Raw genomic sequence first — 21,531 nt, forward strand, 5'->3', positions numbered from 1 at the left:
GTTGTTTGTGTGTTTTAAAGCCATTTTAAAGGTACAAATTCTGTTAAAAGTACTTCATTTATTATCACAGTTGCTGCTTGAAGTAGAGCTGTGCTGTGGTGTAGTTCAATATAAAGGTGGATCGTGTTTTAGAGGGTTTTCAGTACAGAGAAAAACAAATATGTGTAAAATGAAATCAATTATTTAAACTGTTATTAAAAACATTCCATAATGGCTCACTGGTCATTACTATTCAATTATACTTTATCAGGAGAACTAAAGCTATTTAAAAATGTTTTCACTTTGCTAAATTATCAACTAATGTATTGTTTAATTAATGGCAAAAAATAATTAATTTTTACTTTTTACTTAAGTACATATCAGAACTTGTACTTTCGGTAGCTGTATCAGTACTTTTTAATCACAGAATGTGAATATTTTTTGCCACCTCTGATCAGGGAGCAGTGAAGATTGCAGGGTGAAAGCAAAAAAAAAAAACAGAGTTGAGATGAAGGACGCGACTATGTCGTGAAAAACAGGGGAGCGAGGTTTGACTGGTGCACGCTGGAGGGATGAAGGTGATTTAAAGAAGAAGGAAAAAAAAACCTGCAGAGAACTTGGCCGGGGATGAAGGGCCGACGGGGGAGGGGTGGCGCGGCTGAACGGAAATGTGGAGCAGGTGAGGGTGACAATGGGCGAACATGGGGTCTTGGAACGGTGGCAAAGGATTATGGGATATGGGGCAAGGCGCACGGGACGCATCCAGTGTAAACAGTCTTGTCAGCGGCGGAGGCAGAAAATGGGTCGCGGCGGTGGGCGACTTGGCTGCGGCGCACATGTGCAGCTGTGCACACACACACACACACACACACACACACACACACACACACACACACACACACACTGCCAGCTGATGCGTTTCCACTACAAGTGAATGGAGACCCCTGGAGTTTACAGTGCGTGCCAGTGAAGTGGCCAAAAACACAGTGGCAAAAGTGACATTTCAGAACGCACCTAAACTGCACCGTGACCTTTACAGGTGACCTTCATTTGACCTTCTCTCAACCTTTGAGTGCAACTGTTTCAGTACGCATTGCATAACACGCAGCTCTCCAACTAGGTGATTAGCAGCAACGCAAGTGTCTGATCCGTGAATGGAGCACCTACATGGGTTCAAACACCATTTACGGTAATTAATTGTTTGAGCTGAAGAAATGATTGCTTTGTCTTAAATGGGCAACTTTCATGCTGTAATATCACTGCACTTTCTATATTGCATATAACAATGCAGGACCTGTATCGGCTCTTTGTGACTCATCTGCAGCTCTAAATCACAGTGTACGGCCAAAATAACCAATATAGAGAAAAAAAAAGAAATAAAGCAGTAATGAACACGCTTCCGACACCAAGACGCACATCGTTGCTCGTCTGTGCGGCTAATGACACGCACGGCGAGGCAAACGCACATGCACACATGCTCCATGTACAGACGCCCCGAAAACAAGCAGGCATCACGGCAGCAGCGGGGATTCATTCAGGCTAAATACAGGGAGGAGGTTACGCCAAACTTAAAGTGCATCTGCTCGGCGACAGCGACGCCGCCCCGACGTCGCCTCTCTTGTCTCTTTTGTTTTGCCCTGCGTATGCACGCGGGGCAGCGCGGCGTTGCCGGCGATGGCAGGGTGCGTTCAGCGTCCCACCGTGACACCTCCTTGGCTGTTGCTCCACTGCCTCAGCTGAATACTTAAGATGGGGGCCATCTGGCTCCAATAACACCCGCGCTCGCACAGTCCTCTGGGAGTCCTTGGAGAGGGACAGACAGTCGTACCGAGCACGCTTTTGATATCTGACGCAGCGTGCGGTTAAGGCCGCATTTCCTTTGTGTGTGTGTGTGTGTGTGTGTGTGTGTGTGTGTGTGTGTGTGTGTGTGTGTGTGTGTGTGTGTGTGTTGATGCGTTTGTGTGCCTGCATTGAAGGATATTTTTCTCCTAGCCATATGTTTAGGACGAGGAAGGCAGTCGCCGCCGGGATCCCGTCGGCTCGCGCTGCTGCGATGAGATTGCGGGTTGTCCTTCGGCTTTGTGCGCGCCTCCATTTGTTGGCCTGCCATCGCTGCTGCAGAGAGATTTTCCCTCCGTCGAGTCCAAACTGTGATTGATATCATCTGGTTGTGTTATCCTTTTTTTTTTTCTTTTTTTTTTTAACTCGTGTTCTGGAAGTAGTAAATATTTCATCTCCATTTGTGTATTTGGGAGAAAAAAAAGATGGCCTGCAGTTGATATGGTAGCTGCGCTGAAGAGCTCTTGAGGCACACGTCATCGTGTTGCCAGAGTCAAGTCTCAGTGGTGAAGTCACGGCGAAGCAAAGCAAAGTAGTGCGAGAGTGTGAGATCTGGGCTGTTTGAATCAGCAGTCATTGGAGATTTACCTTGGACACACTCACACACACACACACACACACACACACACACACACACACACACACACACACACACACACACACAGTGTTCACAGTGTTCACACAGTTCAGCTCTCAGTTTGGCCTTATGTAAGTGCATCGTTTTAGATCCAGCTATGACCTTGACTTGGAGGAGTAACACACACACACACACACACACACACACACACACACACACACAAACGTGCACACAGTTGGATATACTTGTCTTGAGTCTAAATATATTACTAGTGGTACGTGTACTTTACCTGTATTTTGAGTACTGATAATGCTGTTAAATTAGCCGATGGTACGATCCAGACTTCCACTTCCCCAGAAAGAGAAAACTAAACTAGTAAGAGCTGTAGCTAAGTCCTTTGAGTCTAAGCTATAGTCTCATCACCTGTGAGTCTTTAAAATTAGAGAAGCGTCAGTTCCAGTCGCTAACTAGCGACGTTTGATCTCAGCTCTCATTCACTCATTAAAAGGATTTTCAGCTCAACTGGAGAACTTTCACCAAGTTCTTTCTTTTCTCGCACAACATTGTTTGTAGAAGTTTGTCTCTGAGGGGGAATCAGAGTTCAGGTAAGCACACGCTCTCTCTGCCTTGTTATTCGCCGTGATTTCTGAACCTCGCGGAAACTCTGGCCTTGTGACACCGAGCAGGTCATTGGCGGTCGGGTTGGAAGTACACCTACTATTACCCAGGGAGGGATTGAGGTGCGGCGCGCCCACCGTATTGTTTGATCTGGATGTCTGCTAATTGGCTGCTGTCTTGTGAAGGAGCGGGTCACGGTGAATTTTAATGGGACTCCGGATTCTTGACACGCGCACTCAGTGAACAGATAAAGCCCAATGAATTCAAGGTATTCTTTTATGAGCGGAGCCATGAGAAGCGGGCCGCGTGCTGTAATGTGCGGAGGAAGAAGGGAAATGATGAGCGGCGAGACGGAAGGAGGACTGGAGGGAGAGTTGAAAGGACAGACTGCAATCAACCTGCTGACCGTGTGTGGCCCCGGGCCAGATTTTCTCGAGACTTTCTATTTCCTCCCCTTTCCTTGGCTTCCTGCTCTCCATTCACCCACCATTTGGATTTTTATTTTTTTCAAATGCAACATCAATCGTACTTGAAACTGAATGTGGCTCATTCTTGTCTCGATGACACTGCTGTGTCACTAAAAAAAGTTACTTTCACTTTTCCAATAACAATAATACATCAATAATGCAGTAAGATAAAGAAGGTATGATAATAACAGGACTAGGATCCAGGGTGTTGAAAACTCTTTGAACCATTACAGATATATATATATTTTTTTAGCAGCTCTTCCTCTTTACAGTCGATTTTTTAAAAAACTCTGAGATTTCTTTTTTCCAGCCTCTTAAGTGATGCAATTCCAAAAAAGTAAGATAAGAGGAGGAAAGAAGAGAAAGTTTTTCCTCCTTGCTTTTTATTTCATCAGTATTCCCTGCGCGTAGTTAATGAGCACTACCACAAATACACATTGATGTTTTTGAAATGCCCCCTACTCCTTCAGTCACGACCGCTTGTGCCTTGTCTAACCTCTCCCGAGCCTCCACGCTCGCCGTATTCTCTCATACTGTTAAAAAGCCTTCACTCTCTAAAAATACTTCACGCGTCTGTGCATATGCACAGTTTTGGGAGCCTCTTGTTCGTGGCCAGCTCCTCTTTCCTCTCTCACAGTGCCAGTTTAGTGCTGTTGTGGCATAAAAGGGCTGGATGTCTGTTTCATTTGTGTTTGTCCAACAGCAAGGGGTGATTCTATGGGTACGAGGCAGGCTGGGATGAAAAAGCAGGAACACGAGAGAAGGACGTGTGTTTCACGTGCGTGCGTGTGTGTGTGTGTGTGTGCAAGCATGCGTGTGCGACAGCCGGCGTGCGACAGTTAGGAAAGCGAGGGAAGAAACAGCCGGCAGGTGGTGGCCGGCCTGTAATGAGACGGTGAAGAATAAGCTTGGCAGTATCGGACGCAAATCTGGCTGTTCTTCCTCCCGCAGCCCGCCAGCCTCCAATGTGACCGTTGCCCTTTTCCACTTGTTTCATACCGCACACAGAGAGCAAGAGAGATAACAGGGATGGGGGGGGGGGGGGGAGGAAATGGTAGCAGCAGTAGCTTCGAGCTAAGTGGAAAGGAGGAAGACGAAGATGGGTCATTTTTAGAGCAAGGAATAAAGAGGAGGTCCAAGCCAAGTCATCTAAAATGTTACAGCTCGGCGTGTGTGTGAGTTCAGATGAATTAGCTGAAAGGTGAAAGGAGCTTTCGCAAACTTTTGAGGCTGCTGAAATGTGGATGTTTCCACTTTTAGCCGCTATTCTTCAAGGCCCGGGAGCAGCACCAAGAGCGACGCCGCTCTCCGCTTTGCTCGGTGAGAAAGCGACGAGGCGACACCTATATGGCCGCCTTCAAGAAAGCACGAATCCCCAGCGAGACCCCGGCGCGGTGACTCATGTGGACGCGTCCACTCTCAGCCAACGCGGTGCGCCGTCTCGCCGTTGCCAACTGCTTATCTCGAACCCGGGCCGTGACAAACAAGTCAATTTTCATTCCCACACAGCGCTCGCTGCCTCCACCGCTAATAATACATTCGCTCAGTGTTGTTTAGCTGTACGCTCAGCAGCGGAGATTACCTGCTCTCACTGAACTGTATTTTTTTTTCTCCTTTTTTTTTTTTTTTGCGCCAGGCACCAGCTTGAGGCGCCTTGGCTAGTGGGTGCGAGCCATTTATTTCTCTTGCAAATGGTTTAACCCCGCCGGGGGACTTCCTTTGTGGGCGCCTTCACAGTAACTAACATTTTTTTCCCGCTCTCGCGTCGGGAGGAAATGTAAACGGCATATTTCTTGTTTTGTTCTGCGGCGTCGCCCTACGAAGGGGCTTCCAACGTCTGGCTCATCTGGATGTTATTGGGGTGGTTTCTGGGGCAGGCCCGGCACAAACAAACAAATCAATAGGCTGAGGCCCACCGCGTTAGAGACCCTCATGGTGCCAATACCTCATCAGCGGCTTGAGAAGTTTATTGTTTTCCTGAGGAATGCTCCCGTTGCCCTCTACCGGTGAATGCAGCGCTTTCGAAAAAAATATATTTGTCTCCACCCAACTTGCCAGCATACCTGCTTCTCCTTGTGCCGCAGATTTGGCAGTTCTTTGTCCCCACTGGAGTAGAGTCGACCTCATATCTATCTCACCACATATTCCCCATTTTAGGAAGAAAAAAAAAAGTTCTCCTCCCGGAAGAAAATTCACCAAGATGAGAGTTTATGGCCTTTGGAGCCTTTGATCCTCCAAGCCTGTAATGCAGTAATCATGTGTGATTGAGGAATGAAGAAGGGGGCATAAGCTGAGTTGAGGCGAGAAAGATAAAGGAGGGAGAGAGTACCGGGGTGTAGCTGGTGTAGCTGGATAAATGGAAGTTGCTGGCCTCTAGCCGGGGGTGGCTTCCCCCTGAACTTTGACCGTCAATTTCAGTTAATTCCCCGGGAAGCCTGGACAGCTTCCTTCAGCCAGCAACAATAGTAGGGAGTCGGGAGGAAGACGGCGGACAGCAAGGGGACGAGCTGATAACGATGCCGGCTTGCTTGCTTTCTCAAAGATATACAGTCCGGTGTCATAATAATAACATGCAAGAATCAAGCCGTCAATCCAATCTTGCCTGGATTACCGCAATAGCAGGTTGACAGGCGGCCTCGGGAAATTAGAGTTGGGGGACTTTGGTTGCTCCGGTGGAAATGGTGCCAGCGATGACCTTTGGAGTGGCCCAACTCATGCATAAAGACGAGCAGGGGGGATATGGCCTGCTCCTTCAGCTCCATGCATATGTATGGAGCTGCAGCCTAGGTGACCGAAGCCCTGCAATTGAGGGGTCTCACAATAAGCCCCCCAGGGTTTGCGTGGTGCGGTAAGGCAGTTGACGTAATGTCAGAGGGCACGCTTCCGCACACGATTATTATTTCCATTTTCCTCGGCGAGAGGCAGGAGGACGCTGTTCAGCTGTAGATTGATTGTGCCACAGTCTTCCAATCAAGGCATACAAGTGAACAATCAAGGCACAATGTTACACACCACCCAATGTTATGCACGTAATCACAGGGATGGAGCAGGGCAGCTCTTCTTAAAGTAGCGCGCGGCACAGAGTTTTGAAAGGAAATTGCTCGGAGAGAGAGCCCAGTTTGAAGATGCTACCCTGGACCTTTAGGATTACAAAGCTTGACCCCTGGAGCGAAGCCTAGAACCTACTGGCTTTAGCGGCAGCTTTTCATACTTTCAGGGTATTTTGGTCTTTTGCCCTGAAAGTGTAACAGCACATCCAACACATGTTGCTGCTGTTTTTTTTTATCCCTCTACCTCTAGGTGCAGACATCTCCTGAGACTCCCTTCTCTGAAATCCAGTTCAGCCTCACATCACTGGATAAAAGGCAATGGTACACCAGTGAATATTACTGCTTTCCCCTCAAGTTCCATGATCAGGTTTATTGTTCTGGTCAACAAGAAAGACCAAACGACAGTCGTCTTGTACTTCACCACAAACTGCATAAATAAGTGTGTAAACGGCTTGAAACACATTGAGAACGGACTGTGCCTTGACTTCCACTGCGGTCAGGGAAGCATTTGACCATCACAAGCGTCAGTAAGCTCAACCACCAACTCTGCTGGCAGAAATAAGAAAGTGAGGTGGTAAACAGCCAAGAGCGGGTTGTCAGACTAGAAGAACATGAAGAAGAAAAATCATGTTCGGAATAATCTTCCAGTTTTATTAAAACCTCCAGGTGACTCACACATCCAACAGGACAAGTCTTTCTTCTCACAACGTCAACATTAAACCTTCCCCTCCAGCGTTGCCACGTCATCCTGCTGGACTGAAGCGCTGTGAGGGAGCGGCAACGCAGTCCTCGCCATCTCCTCATCTAGGCGACAACATATTTATAGATGCTAATTTACACACCAAAGGTGCCTCCCAACCTGTCATATGTGGCTTAATTGCACCGAGCTAATTGTACACCGAGGATTCGACCTCATTGGCCAGGCCCACCCACTCTCTTCCCTCCCAATTGTGAACTTGACCAAAAGTCTACGGTAGTTGTTTTTGTCAAAGTTGCCCAATGCAGCAGCCACACTTTTGTGTTTTCAGGCTTAAATCAGTCGAGCTTTAAAAGCACCATTATCGAGCCAGCAGCAGGTCATGTGAGTTCTATTTTTATGGGGGGCAAAGAACTGATGACATAGGGAACTTTTATATCCTATGACTCCACATTCCAGAGTAGGTGCTGAAGACTGGTAATGAGAAATTCAACAGAAGTGATGCTGAGCAAATGGAACATCCTTTCATGTAAACGTTCGAACAATGTGCAGTCAGACATGTGTTCTTGTTTAAAGGCTGGTTATGACACTAAAGTCCCTGCCAAAGCCTCCCCGAACCCCCTCACAGTTACTTCCCAGTTATATTGGCTAACATGATCCACGTTGTAAAATGTGTTTTGACATCTTGGCTTTTGTGCAGCAGCCTCTTTCGATCCAGACGCTGCTTGGGAGAAATGCCTTGAGGAAACGTTGCCGTGCTTTAAAAATATATGACCCCTATTGCAAAACCTCATCATTGGCTCATGAATAGCGGTTTGATTATTTCCCGAACAACACATGTCTCAGACTGTTTGCGACTGTCAAAGTGAGTGGAAATGTATGTTCTCCTTGGTGATTTAAAAAGAAAAACAAGCTCACAATGCTCGAGAAGCCTCCTATTAACAACATGTTAAGGGTGTTGATGGGCACGCTCCGACCGGGGACGGTTGCGGGCTATATATGCAAATGCGCCAGCAATTAGCGCATCTACAAAGATGTGAAAATAACACGAGCCTACGTTTGATTAGACTGGATGCTGTTTTTTTTTGTTTTTTTTTCCCCGCCCACACTCGGTGCTGAACCCATGGCAAGTTTTGAGAATCCCAGTGTGCATCCAAACGCGCGCGCGCTGAGAGAAACACACACACACGTGCGCGCGCAAGCACACATCACTAAACCAGTCCTGACTGGTTTGACGTCTCTCCACGGTGAGGCACTTCCTTTAATGGCTCCAGCCTCGTCTCTTGTCTCCCCTGGTGTTCGCCTGTCTTGCCACGGACGCCTGGGGAAGCCTGACGGGAGAGCCGAGACAAGAAAGAGAAGCTAAGACTTCCACTGGTGGAGATGGATAAACAGACTTTATTTTGACTTTCACAGTTGTTTTTCTTTCCCTCCTCCACCTCTCCTCCTCGCAGGCAGAGCGAGGGGGGTCGGTGGGAGGGTGGGGGGGGGAGGGGGGGGGGGTCGTCGCTGTCCCAGATAATTACCCCGCTGTCTTGTCTGCGCTGTGCCATCACGCCGGCTCACCGCATCAGCAGAAAGCCTCTTTCTCGTTTGTTTTGTTCCCCCCTCCCCCGTTCGCGCCTTAATGAAAAGTTTAGTATTGATGCGATGCAAATCCCTGTCCCTAATTCAAGAAAATTATAGGCAGCGCTAGTAAACCTCTGTTTTTGACCAAACTCTCCGACTGAAAAGGACGCAGCACAGCCGGGGAAGGTCGCCGCTTTGAGAGCAGTCGCCGAGAGTGTCGGAGCAAAGTCACACAACTTTCTGTGTTGAACTCTTAGATTCTTAAATTTCTTGCTGCTGGTTTGTTTTTAAGGTTTAACTTGAACCACAGGAAGTCAGCGGGACCAATCCTGTTAGGCTAAATACATGCAAACGGCAGAATCACTGGGAGGTTGTTGGTTTTTTTCACCCTCGGAAACCCGCTGCACTCGGTGAGTGTGTTTATTTTGAAAAGTTTCAGCCAAGTGGCATGCGAGGTCAGGCTCTTGATCTGAAAATCAGAAGAAAAAAAGAGAAAGAAATACAAAAATGGAAGGACTCACAAAAAGAGGATTTTATTTTTGAAGATCATGCGCCATCGCCAACGTATAAACAGCATCTCTTTGTTCTGGGTGCTCTCGGGATAGCGGCCTTTTTGCTTATTCGCGTAGCTTTGTTCCCCTCTTTGCCTGTAATGGACACAAAATGATTGCCCTAATGCTACATACACGATTACCCCACCCAGGCTGGGGGTGCAAAGTGTTTCCTGTCGAGTGTTCTATTCATCTGTTTATAGAGTGATCTATAAACAGATGTTTTTATGACATGGGTTGACTCTCAGCGTTCGCCGTACATTTCCCTGCGACTTGATTCTTCGGGCTGAGACAGAGGCCAGATTTGTTTCCTGCTCTGGTGTTGCTCTTTTTTTTTTTTCTTTTTTTTTTTTTCCACGCCTTTGTTGCGCGGCCTCGTTCGTCATTTTGAGTGTCAGTGAAGGTCATCTGATATGTAAATGGCTGAACAGTCTCTCGTGACTCGGCCTTTGAAGCCGCGAGGAGGAAAAACAGAAACGGTTCACGAGTTCGGTCAAATCAGCGTTTACGGTCCTTGAACAACCCGAGAAGCCGAACCCACAAAACTCATTTTCAAAGTGAAAATAAACTTTCTGCACTTTCCAACAGTGGCCAATCTCTTTTTCTCTGTTGCCTTTCCCAGGCTATATTTTGTAGATTGTGATGTAAATATTGTCTTTGTTGGCACGGCGCGGTCGGAGAATACCGATGGGACATGAAACGTCTCTCCAGAAAGAGTGCAGGAGGGCTGGAGGTTGAGTGCTGGCTGTATAATAACCATTATTCAGCTGAGATGGCTATCTGGAGGGGGCTATCGGTGCTGGGGCCAGAGACGCCGTGATTAGATTTCCCCTGTGTTGCTATTCTTCCCTGTCCCTGGATGCTTCCCTTTCACTCTTCCTCTACCCCCCCACCCCCCGCCCCCTTTGTACATCCCTACTGCAGTTCAACAAGCAATCCAGTATGCATGTGCAGGCTTGAAAAATCTCACTTTCTATCAGCAGATGTGCAAAGCAAAGAGTATTGGTATTTTTTTTTCTGGGTTTTTTCTGCTTCTTCTTTATTTTTTGGACCGCATAAGAAGTCCATGCTCTCACACGTCAAAGGGAATTTTCAATTCACAGTCATACGCCTCCTGTTTTCAGAAACTTTTGAATGATACAGACAGTATTGTGTCTCGGCTTGTTTGTGAACAATTTGCCGGCGTTGTTGCCGGCGCAGAGTTCAAGGAGCCGCCTTCGTCCTTCCTGACTGAGAGCAAGCAATCAGCGGCGTTCATCTGCTTCTCACATGTGTATCATTCCGCTGCTGCCGAGCCTTTAATCTTATCCTCGCTTTCCCTTTTCATCTGTCTTGACTCTCTGTCCCACCGGGGGAAACTTTGGCTCCGTCTCTCCTGCCGCCGTCCGTCTGTCCCGCTAATGCAAAGGCCGGCTTTAAGTGTGTTGCAGGATAATCAGTTAACCTGATTACGCCGCTGATGAAATTAAATCACTTGAGTAAGTGCAAATAATAATATGAGTAATAGATGTGTGTGTGTGTGTGTGGGGGGGGGGGGGAGGTGGATTGGTGTGGTCCTCCAATCCCAGCTGGTTGGGTTGAACCTCCGTCCATGTTGCTCTCTGTGTAAATACCAAAGCCAGAGGTGATTGTCACGCTGACCCAACTGCACCGCTGGTGCCAGTGATCTAATGCTTGGTCACCGATGTGGAGAACAGCCATTGGACCTTTTCAAGTGCTTAGGTTCTCAGCGTTAAGCGCAGGCTACTGTTGATGTTTGACTAAAGTGCACTTGATTACAGAGTATTACGCTGCGAAAGCTTCGTAATTACCATAAAAGTTAAATGAGAGCCCAGAATAAGTCCCCGCTTGCGTTTTCGTGCCGGTTGAGGCTTCACTTTTTCACAAATAACTTCAGCTCCCATTTAGATGCCGGGCCCAGTTTCCTCCTTCTTCTTCTTTTAATAGAAGTTCCTTTAATGCTGCGACCCTCCTAAATCCCTCTCCTGCTTAAGTCAGGATGTCGCTATCTACACTATTGAGCAGAAGAACTGAGAAGGAGTTTTAAGCTTCATCCTTACAGAAACTGTATTGTGTCGTGAACTCGCTGAAGAAAAATATGTGGGTTGGTAGCTGTAAATCACTGGAAATTAGATCAGCGAAGGGAGTGTCTGGGCCTAAAATACAGTTTTGTATTTTTTTTGTTGTTTTTTTTTTTTTTTTTAAAGAGAGCTGCACTTTGCATGATATAAAACTGAAAGCAACAGCAGGCATGAGTCAGCAGATTAACAGCCGGCCAGTGGCTAAGCTAACCGGTGGCTGATTAAGGGCTTTGCACCTGTCACTTGGGTAATGATATTAAATGGCAAAGCAAAATGAAAGGCAATTATGGATTATGATGGCACTCAAGCCGGCCCCCTAAAAGCCAGAGACGGCTAGCACTCTCTAATTCACGGTGACGTTTCGATATGAACCCGGTTGAGGTCATATTCAGAGGAAGACATTGCGGCGTAAACTACAGTTCATCCCCATCTTCAGCATCAGAAGAGGAGGAACAGGGAAAAGGTACCGCTCAGAACGTAGGCTGGTCTTGCTTGTGGAATTGGGTGGAATTGGGAACACAATTTCACACTATAAAATAAGTATTTTGGGGCATTTGGTCCATGTCTAGTTTGAGTTGCACGTTTAATGCCTCCACGTAGCTATTTAGTCACATTCAGGCCTTCCGTTGTTGAGCATTGGCTCCCCGTAACAAGTCACTGAAACATTCAATAAATTAAATAGCTACACAGCGGGATTTTACGACATCACAGTCTCATTGTGACGGTATTCACTGAGTGTGCATGAATGGACGTAGTTGGAATTCCGTCTTCTTTGACACGGAGGCATGAATCATTGAAAGATTGAAACTGGTAGGATGCAGCTGTAGCTGTAGCCCCGCCGGTCGCTGCTCTTCTGCGAAGACAATCTCGGGCTCTGGTGACAGAAGCTGCTCCCTGATAAGTAGTGTGCACAGATCTACCGTCCACCTCTCGCCCCGCCGAGGTTAGCCGTCCCAGAGAAGCTCCGGCACACATCATAGAAATGCAATTGCCGCGCCATTACGGGGGAACTGGCCCCTCGGGAATCCTCTGATACTGCCAGGCCATGTCATTGGCTCGCCTTCTCCTCCTCCACCTCCTCCTCCTCCTCCTCCTCGGCTCTCTGACTTGCCCTAGAGAAACACTCCCTCGATGAGTGATCTATTTATTTTTGCATGGCCGCCTTTATCGACGGAGCCTGCAAGCTTCAGGGGAAACGATGGTATCGGAGGCTATTCCTGGTGAAGTAAGTAAGAAGCGTGAAAGGCTTTTTTTTATTTTTTTAGTGGTGGTGCTGGTGGATTTGCATCGGCGCACAGCAGCTGCAATAACACGATCCATCTAGAAATCTTCCATTCCCTGCTTCTGGCTTGTTTTTTTTTTTTGCCAATCTGATGTTGCCCTGCCACATTTCTTTGTGACATTATTCACTCAATTGTATAGAATCCCTCACTCACAGGCCTGCCATGTGTGGGTTCATAATTAGATGTCGCACATTTGACATCTGTTTGTGTACGAGGAGGTCAAAGTTCACGTTCAAGCCAAACTCTTTCCAAGCGCTGCTCCGGCAGAAGGAGTGAATGTAGAGGGGTGAATGTCTTACGCCTGTGATGACATCTTATGTGAGGACGGGGCACGGACGAGCGAGTTCTCCGGGACACTGCCCTGTTCTGACATTTCTAAACTAAAGTGTACGCTCGGCGTCGCCTTCTGTAAGCTTTGGGGCAACTCGGTACAAAGAGATTATACAGGAGTGATCATTAATAATCAATGCGGAGGATGCAGCACGGAGCCTAAAACTGTGTAAATGCCGGTACTCGCTGGTGAAATATTCATCACTCGGCTGTTGTCAGCTTTAGTTATAGCCAACGTCTCGGAGTTGAGGTCTGAGACCCTCCGGTATTACCTTCTTTTCTCCCATATGTCTCCTGCTTTCCAAAATTTAATATTTTAAAATGTGAATACCTGTGAATTTGCCCCTCCGACAAAAGAGTCCCAGCTCATAACACTGGTGCAGCAAGTGTGACAGGTTTTCTTCTTCTTCTTGCATAAGTTTTTAGCCTGTATTTTGTAAATAAATGTGATTATAAAAATCAAATCTTCTTCTTCTTCTTCTTCTTCTTCTTCTTCTTCTTCTTCTTCTTCTTCTTCTTCTTCTTCTTTCCAACTTCAACAGAAAATAACTTCCGATAAATGAAGGAACAAAATCTCACGTTGTTGAAATGACCGACTGCAGGAAAGCTAACGGCAAACATTAAAAAAAAAAAAAAAGAGCAATTACCTCATTGCTAAACTTTATTGCGCATATCACAACGTTTTGCTGGTGTTGCGGTTGCGTTTAAAGGTTTATTGCGCATTCAGCCAAAATAAATGCCTTCTTTTACAGAGGTGGTTGACTAATGGAATGTAGGATACATGTTTGTTTAAGCCTTATTCCCTCAACTGGTTTATGATTCAGCTGTTGTACACGGCCGGCTCTAATCTCACTCTCAGGAGGAGTGTTGTCTCCGTAGACAATGGTAATTGGGGATTAGAAAGTCCTCCACGGTTTGGCTGTTGAATACAGCTGCGTCCCTCCCCCTCCACGCTGTGGTCTGTGCACTTTCATTTTACGCCAATGGGAACTGAGGTTTGGATGAAGTGTAGACACTGCACTATCCAAGTGTAAGAACTGTGAAAAGTTTACAATTAGTATAAAAGTCTAAAAATATCAACAAATGAAAGGCATTATTCATTCCACTTTCAAAGATTTCAGTAGCTTCACAATCTGTAGTGTTACGAACCAAGTCCTGACTCACCTGCTCCTCTTCTCCTCACAGAGGACCTGCTCCCACCTGGTTTCCCCAACATCGACATGGGCCCTCAGCTCAAAGTGGTGGAGCGCACTCGAACGGCTACCATGCTCTGTGCTGCCAGTGGCAACCCTGACCCGGAAATCACCTGGTACAAGGACTTCCTGCCCATTGACCCCAGCGCAAGTAATGGCCGCATCAAGCAGCTGCGCTCAGGTAAGGAAAGCTCAAGTTTGTTTTTTCTACTAACTCTAACTTCAAGGCTTCCTTTCCTTTCCTTTCCAAGGAGTAAACGGAGTAAATGCTGCTGCTGCTGCTGCTGCTGTGTATACAGATGTCGCTTTTGACTGTTAGGAGTTCAAATTATCTTTTTGCTGTTGGTAAACTCCATTGTAGTTATTTTGTATGTGTTCCAATATTCCAACAAATCTTTGCAATTATTATTTTCTTTTTGGTTAAATGACATTGCAACATAGATAATCCAACTAACGTTAGTGGAGTTGCGCTGTATTTGAACTTGTTGTGTAGTTGTGTAGCACTTATTAGGCATAAAGGACACTAAGCCTTGAATCAACTATGCAAGGTCCTATTTCCCCTTTTCCAAAGAAAAGTGTAACAATAGAGACGACTTTATTGATTTCTCAGCCTGTTAAAACTGGACACAACGGCAATGATCCTGTGAAAATGACATAGTGCTGGTTAGTGTGTAGCATTATTCAGTGAGGCCAAATGATGCACAAACACCACACAAGTGTGTCACTCGAATATGTTTTGAGAACGAGACAATGAGAACCAGGTCCTCTTCCTACTGACCCGACTGAGGTGAATATGTTGTCTCGTTCCCATTGATTGAACCCCGCTGAGAGGCCCAGTAAAGCAAAGCCTAATTATATAGCTAATTAAGTGTAGGTCCTGCAGTGGCCCCAGGAAATAAGGGGTAGACATTTTAGGTCAGTGATTTGTCACCATTCGAAACATTCAATGACTCCCCTTTGATTTCTCTTTGCCACAAATGTAAATCAGTCTAGACGCCACCAAATAAAGAATTAGCTGCCAATGAGTTTCTGCCCCAGTTATGGCCCTAAAGAGCTGCACACTGAAAATAATCTATTTGTCACTCAGTGATTAACGCCCTGCCACACGTGGCTCCCTGAGATCCTTTTAATTTTAGATGCGTTGATGTCAAGCAAAGTGATGCACCCCACTTTCAGGATTGAAGTTTGACTTTCCGGAAATCTAAACATATCCCTGTGTCAAAATATGTGTCACCTGTTATTCTTCCTCAGATCATTTTAAGGTGTTAATGGGGGTCTTAAGACATCCTCTGGTGAGGTTTGGTGATTTCTGATTTGCTTTATATAAGTGGAAAGTTCGCCAGCCAAACTTCACCAGGAGTCTCAAAAAGCCCTGCGTCTCCCTGCATTGCAACATAAGTTGATATCATTTAGAACATCACTTCAATAAAGTTGCATGCTTTATTTAGAGCATTACCCGTGTGATGGATCGGTGGTTCAGTCCTTGTTTATCAGAAGAGGCAGAGGAGGATTTGCAGAGACCCGGTTTGCATTTATCAAAGGGCCATTACTCAAGCACTCTTATATTTCTTGCCACTTTTTATTGGGTTGAAGTAAAACGTGTAGGAGTTAGGAGTTTCTTTTTTTATGTTTTAGGATACAACAAGTATTAAATGTTTGTTGTCTGTTTCTCTGTTGAGTCTTTTCAGTCAGGAAAAGTGTGGGAATCTTCTCAACATGGCTTTGTGACCTCTGAGCCAAATAGAGAATTTCTATTTCTTGCCTGTTGTCTAACCACTTTGTCATCTGTCTTTATCTGTTTCATGTTTTCTTTAATTGTTCTCATGTGTCCTGTCTAACTGAAACAAGGTGCCTCTAATTTTTTTTTCTCTCTCTTCTTTCTTTTCTTTTAAACATGTGACATGTTTTTGTGTATGAAACTCAGATGTGTCGGTGGGCACATTTCAGAGTCTTCAACACTTTTCACTTGGCTGTGAACCATAACACAGTTTACTAATAAAAAAAACAAAAAAACAGCATGCATACAAATGAGAAATAAATAAAGAAAAAAAATCTAATGTAATTGTAAAAACATACCTCTAATTTGATATAAATAGGAATAATGTAAAACGGGAAATTAAATTTGATGATTTAAAAGTCAAATGCTTTTGATTGCTTTAAAGCTTTCAAAAGCCTAAAAATAGCGTGCATTGAGGTGGGAGACTCAGACCAACTACAGTGTCACAATCGCCTTTAGCCTCGACCTTAATAAATTATGTTGTTCTCCCCCTCTTTCTTTCTTACTTTCCTTGCTTTGTCATTTGCAGAAACCTTTGGTAAGTGCAAAGCCCAGCTAGCCCACCCACTCTCCTTGAAGCAGATGGCACACTTAAAACTCCTTTCAAAAATGCATGCATCCCCCTGCTCTCCTCACACCCTCCTCCTCGAGTCCTTAACTCTTTACTTTTGTTTCCCCCACACTGCCAGCTTATTTTCTCTCCCAAGCCCACTCCCCCAAAAATAATCATGCACACGGGAACCCACAGCAGAAAGGCGAATCAAGGACAAGCAATGTCGCCACTTGAGGCGTCGTATAATTGAATACTAAGTTTTATGCTTGGTCGCTTTTGTCCTTGCGTTAATGCCTCAATGCTATACACTTGTACGTCCAGTGAAGAAGGAAAGTGTCCAGTTCAGCTGCAACTGCAACTATATTAGTTAATTGCACAAGACCAAAACAGTAAAACCTCAACTTTTACAAGAACAGACTTTGTTGGAAGGTTGCTCAAGTACCGACCGGGCCTGCAAGAATTTCCACTTTCCTGATGAAGGCCACTTCAGAACCTCTGTATGGCTAAACTCTGCAATCCCAAACTTAGGCTGGGTCGATCCTCAGCTCTTGTCCAAATATTTTCTCTGGAGAGCGTTTTCTTCTCTTGCCAAATTGGCCCTGATCCCCCACTGGCTTACAAATCTCAAGTAAAGGCTCTATTGCCCACGCCAGAGGGCGAGGGCTCAAATGATAGTTACATTTGGCTGCACTCTTCGCTCCTCCTGACTTTTTGAACTCCTTGCAAAAATACAGCCAGCCACTTAAAGCTCAGTATATTTTACTTACAGTTCAAACTATATGTGTATGCAAGAGGGGGTGATAGGAAATTGCTTTCTCTTGTTTCCATAGCCAAACTCAAGTAAGGTAATGCTAGCTTCAGGGCTTTATTTTTTTCATTAGTGCTGGAATGCTTAATCAGTAGCGATGCAGGGTTTATGTTGATGAGAAAAAGGCCCGCTTGCCTAAACACCCAAGGCAGCGCTAAACTTAGGTATCTTGGCTCGTCAGATTTTTTGCATTTGGAGTTTTGAGGGTCTCACAGTGTTCGCTTTAGTGTTCTGGAACTGCCCATTGATGCTGGGTTCTCTTCCAAGGAAGATCTCTAAGGAGATGGTGAAAAAGAAGCCAAACAATCTGACCCCCAGTGGTTACTTTTGAAGAGAGTCTGGTTTTATGGATCAATACAAGGCATGAAGAATCCCCCCTGTATTACACAGATGTCAATTATGCTCTTTCTGTAGCCATTAGATTTGGTAATCCACTCCCCAGCATTCTTCATGTCCATGCCTTTATGATGAAATTCTGTTGAGCGGATGACAACACAGTTTCCCCTTTGGGCGCGTAATAAAAGTGGCTAAATGCAAATGAATCTGCCACTTTTCCCTCCCATGTGACCTTCCCTTCTTGTGATGCTAAAATCCAAAGGCATCCACAATTATTTCGATATGAACGAGAGGACAGCGAACTTAGAATGCTACGGGACGATGAAACAGTGAGCTGCTGTTTACCTGACTGGTTGCTTGGTTTGCTCCTAATGTGCCAGACCATGCTGTGCTGTTGGGGGCAGTGATATTTGTGTCAGGCTCCCCCGAGGAGCCGCTCTAGAGGTGTGGAGGGAGTCTGACATTTTTTGCTAAGTCCCCGTGGCTGCAGACCCCAGGCCCACGCTGCCTCGTCAGCCAGAACAGATTAACTAGAGGCCATGGAGACAGTGAGAGGGTTGGGAGGGGTGCCTTAAGATTAAGGTCAATTTTAACATAAAGGTCTGAAGTCATGACCTGACATTAGCCGGCTTCCTTATATGCGCAAATTTACCGAATGCACATATGATTGTTATTCACGCTGAGGTTAATCGCAATTCCTCGGAGGACAAGGGGAAAACAACCGCACCAAGCAGATGCCCGTTGGCTTCAAAGCCGCTCCGCAGGAGACGCCCTGGACCTCTGCTGTTGTAGTAACAACAGTCAGGGATTCTGTGAGGCCTGCTGCGATGCCACGGAGTCCCAGACCAGTGTCTGCGGTAATGAGAAGGTCAGCCAGATGCCCTCTGGAGGGTGGTCATATTTTGACAGTCGGCCAACAGCACACCCGTCGGCCTCAGACACAGATGGACAGCATATCTGGCCAGATTGCCTTTGGCTTAAACTACATCCTTCAATAATATTTTTTAATATATTCACAGAGCTGTTTCGACAAAACAGATGGGGTGCTCTGTGGAGCAAATAATGCCACATTTCATAATGCGAGAAGGTCAGCGGTCTGTGGAGGTATATTTAGGTCATTGTCACCATAAGCTGATCAACCTCAGACTGACCAAAGCTTAGAAGTGGAGCTTACAGCTATGAGGTTCTGTGCCTCCAGTTCAGGTGGATTTGGCATTATGACTGAGTGAGGCTGGTCACTCTTGTGTACAGCCTGCCTAGTTTGAGCCACAACAAAGTTTAAATCTATCCACTGAAACTCCCTCTTTAGAGTTTGAAAGAAAAGAAACTCCCTCGGCCCACTATTTTACATAAGTAATGCCCTAACTAACCCAAAGCAATTCAACCTGTGATTTATTTATCTTTTCTTTTTTTTGCTTTTTGCTTATTACTCCTTTTTCTTTTAGTGAGATGAGAAGAGATTCCCTTCCTTATATGCGACACCCCTTTCTTTTACAAGATAACCCTTTTAACCTTAGTATGAGCCTAACTAAAAACTAACTTGAATCGCATTTAACCTTTTAACGTATCCCTTAACCCTCAACTAAATCTCCATCAGCTACAGCGCAATATAGCTTCTGCACCCTCTAACTCTAACAATACACCCATCCCAGACCCCAGCGTCCTTTGTCTTGTGATTACATATGATTAAATTATCTCTAAAATGTATTCAAATAAATTACAAATTCCCTATTGTTTTGCCTGGTTTTAAAATATCTCCAAACGTCCACTGTTGTTAAGCCATCCATTTTGCTTATAATGACGGGAGAGTCTCAAGGAATTCACTCTTCAAAATTGTCTTCGCAGAGAGAGCGATCTGTTCCGATCTGATCTAAATCCGACATTTGAATACAGTTCTTACATCTGTAAGTCACTATAATAACATAAGGAACTTAAATGGACCCGTATTAACACTGATGTCTAAAAATATTTCCAATCTTAATCAGTAACTCGATTGAATCCAACTACACTGCAAACCAGGCAGAACTCCAAAGTTGCCTTTAGCTGCTGGTCTCACAACGGAGATGGGGTATGAGCAGCTCTTGCTCCAGACTGACTGAAAAGCTCACCCAGCCAAGAACCAGCACAATATACTGTGCACAGCTGGTATGAGCTGCATGCACAACCATGCTGGCCTTTAGCGTTTAGGCCTCTGTGTGCACTGTGCACCCTTGCCCCCCTCCGCCCAGCTTCGTTGCTGCAGGCCATCTATTCTAAGCGAAGTGCCACCGCTGGGTTGACGCTGCCCTGCTGGCATTCTCAAGGGATTGCCAAGGGCGAGTTGTTGCCTTGAGTCATGCTAGGATTAAAAGTCAGAACGAAGAAGGTAAAAGGGAGAAACTGCGTAAAAGACTCAGGCAGGCAGAGAACAGAGAGACAATGGACATTGCGCGACAAGAGAGCTGGGTGATGTTGCTTCCAGGAAGTAACAAAAGGCTTGGAAACAACAACAGGGAATAAAAGGGGATGAACGGTGAATAAAGGACACAAGTGGACGGGACTTAAATTTTTGGTTAGGAGTGGGATGACACCACTACCCAAACTCAAAGATTTGCCTACAGGGGGAGAATTGTGCATTGCAGCAACAATTTGGACTGATTCTAAAATCCCACCAGCCACTGACTGGATAAGCTCAATATTTCATTGTTCCCAATGGGACTTTTGGCATGCAGTCAGGCATGTAGCACAATAGCCTACAGACAGTTGTGATAAACAATGAATAGACATGCACACACACACACACACACACACACACACACACACACACACACACGTGCACACACAAAACAGCTCTTTGATATGAACAATAGAGTGTTCCTGAAAGACGGAGTAGGGATGGAAACATTGAACTTTCTTTCACCGCCACAGTACAAACTTGTACTTCAGACTTCTCATTTATGGCTGCCCTATTATTTTATTAGACCAATTGACCAATTGTCCCTTCCCCAGGATTCTAAACATATAATAAAAACAAAAAATCATGAAATGAATAGTAAAAAATAAAAGAGAGGTCATAGAACAGTCATTAAAAATTCCCTGTTCCGTTGTGATACCAGCAGTAAGAAGGTTCCTGTGGAAGGAAGAAGCCCCATTATGTATTGGGATAATCTAGTCACAGTGATCCGTCCAGAACCCAAATATTCATATAATATAATAACATTAACACTAAACTAAACTGATGTTGTGTCTTCGTTTTGTGTCTCCTCCAGAGGGTACCCCAATTCGAGGTAAGATTAAGAACCAACGTGTATTAACCAACACAATAACGCTATAACTAACACTAAACCACTTTAAACTGCTCCTAACTTTGCCCGCGTGGCTGAAAAGTGTTCATTCCAAGTGTGTCTGTCTCTTAAAAATGTGATAGAGAAATTCTCTCCCCACTAACATTGTGACACCATCAACGTTTGCGTCCTGTGTGCTCCGTTTTGTGAGTGTCATCATACATTATGTATTCGTCATCAGAGGCTGTGCAACTGTCCCTTCTTGCAACTGTCCTTTCATGCAACTGTCCTATGTTTGTTCCTCACCGTGTCCTACATTCCATGTTGAGAATAGATGTTTCCAGTTGATTATGATGCAGGATAGTCATTTATTATAGGGTTGTTTAGCAGGTTTGGAAGCGTTCTTTTTTTGACAGTGCACAGGGCATTGGAGGTATGACTTTAAGGCTTGCGTTACCTTTGTTTGGTGATCAGGTTAAAAATGAAGCTGAAAACTCATCAAAGCCCCTTTCTGTCTGACAAGTTTCTGCTTTAATATCCTCCTTGACCAATTGTAAATT

At 45.4% G+C, this 21,531-nt stretch overlaps 1 protein-coding gene across 10 annotated transcripts in view; it reads left to right on the plus strand.

Moving 5' to 3' along the window:
- Window positions 1–21,531, plus strand: part of ptprsa (protein tyrosine phosphatase receptor type Sa) — a 209,083-nt gene that overhangs the window by 109,892 nt on the left and 77,660 nt on the right. For all 10 annotated transcript variants that reach the window (XM_076040592.1, XM_076040593.1, XM_076040590.1 and 7 more), the window contains one exon: window positions 14,227–14,415. In XM_076040592.1, the coding sequence (XP_075896707.1) occupies window positions 14,227–14,415 (189 nt within the window). The remainder of the gene's footprint in view (window positions 1–14,226; window positions 14,416–21,531) is intronic.

The sequence above is a fragment of the Nelusetta ayraudi genome, unplaced genomic scaffold (assembly GCF_046127955.1).
Source record: "Nelusetta ayraudi isolate G7.1 ecotype Tasmania unplaced genomic scaffold, CSIRO-AGI_Nayr_v1 ptg000062l, whole genome shotgun sequence".
In the NCBI taxonomy this organism is placed as follows: Eukaryota; Metazoa; Chordata; class Actinopteri; order Tetraodontiformes; family Monacanthidae; genus Nelusetta; species Nelusetta ayraudi.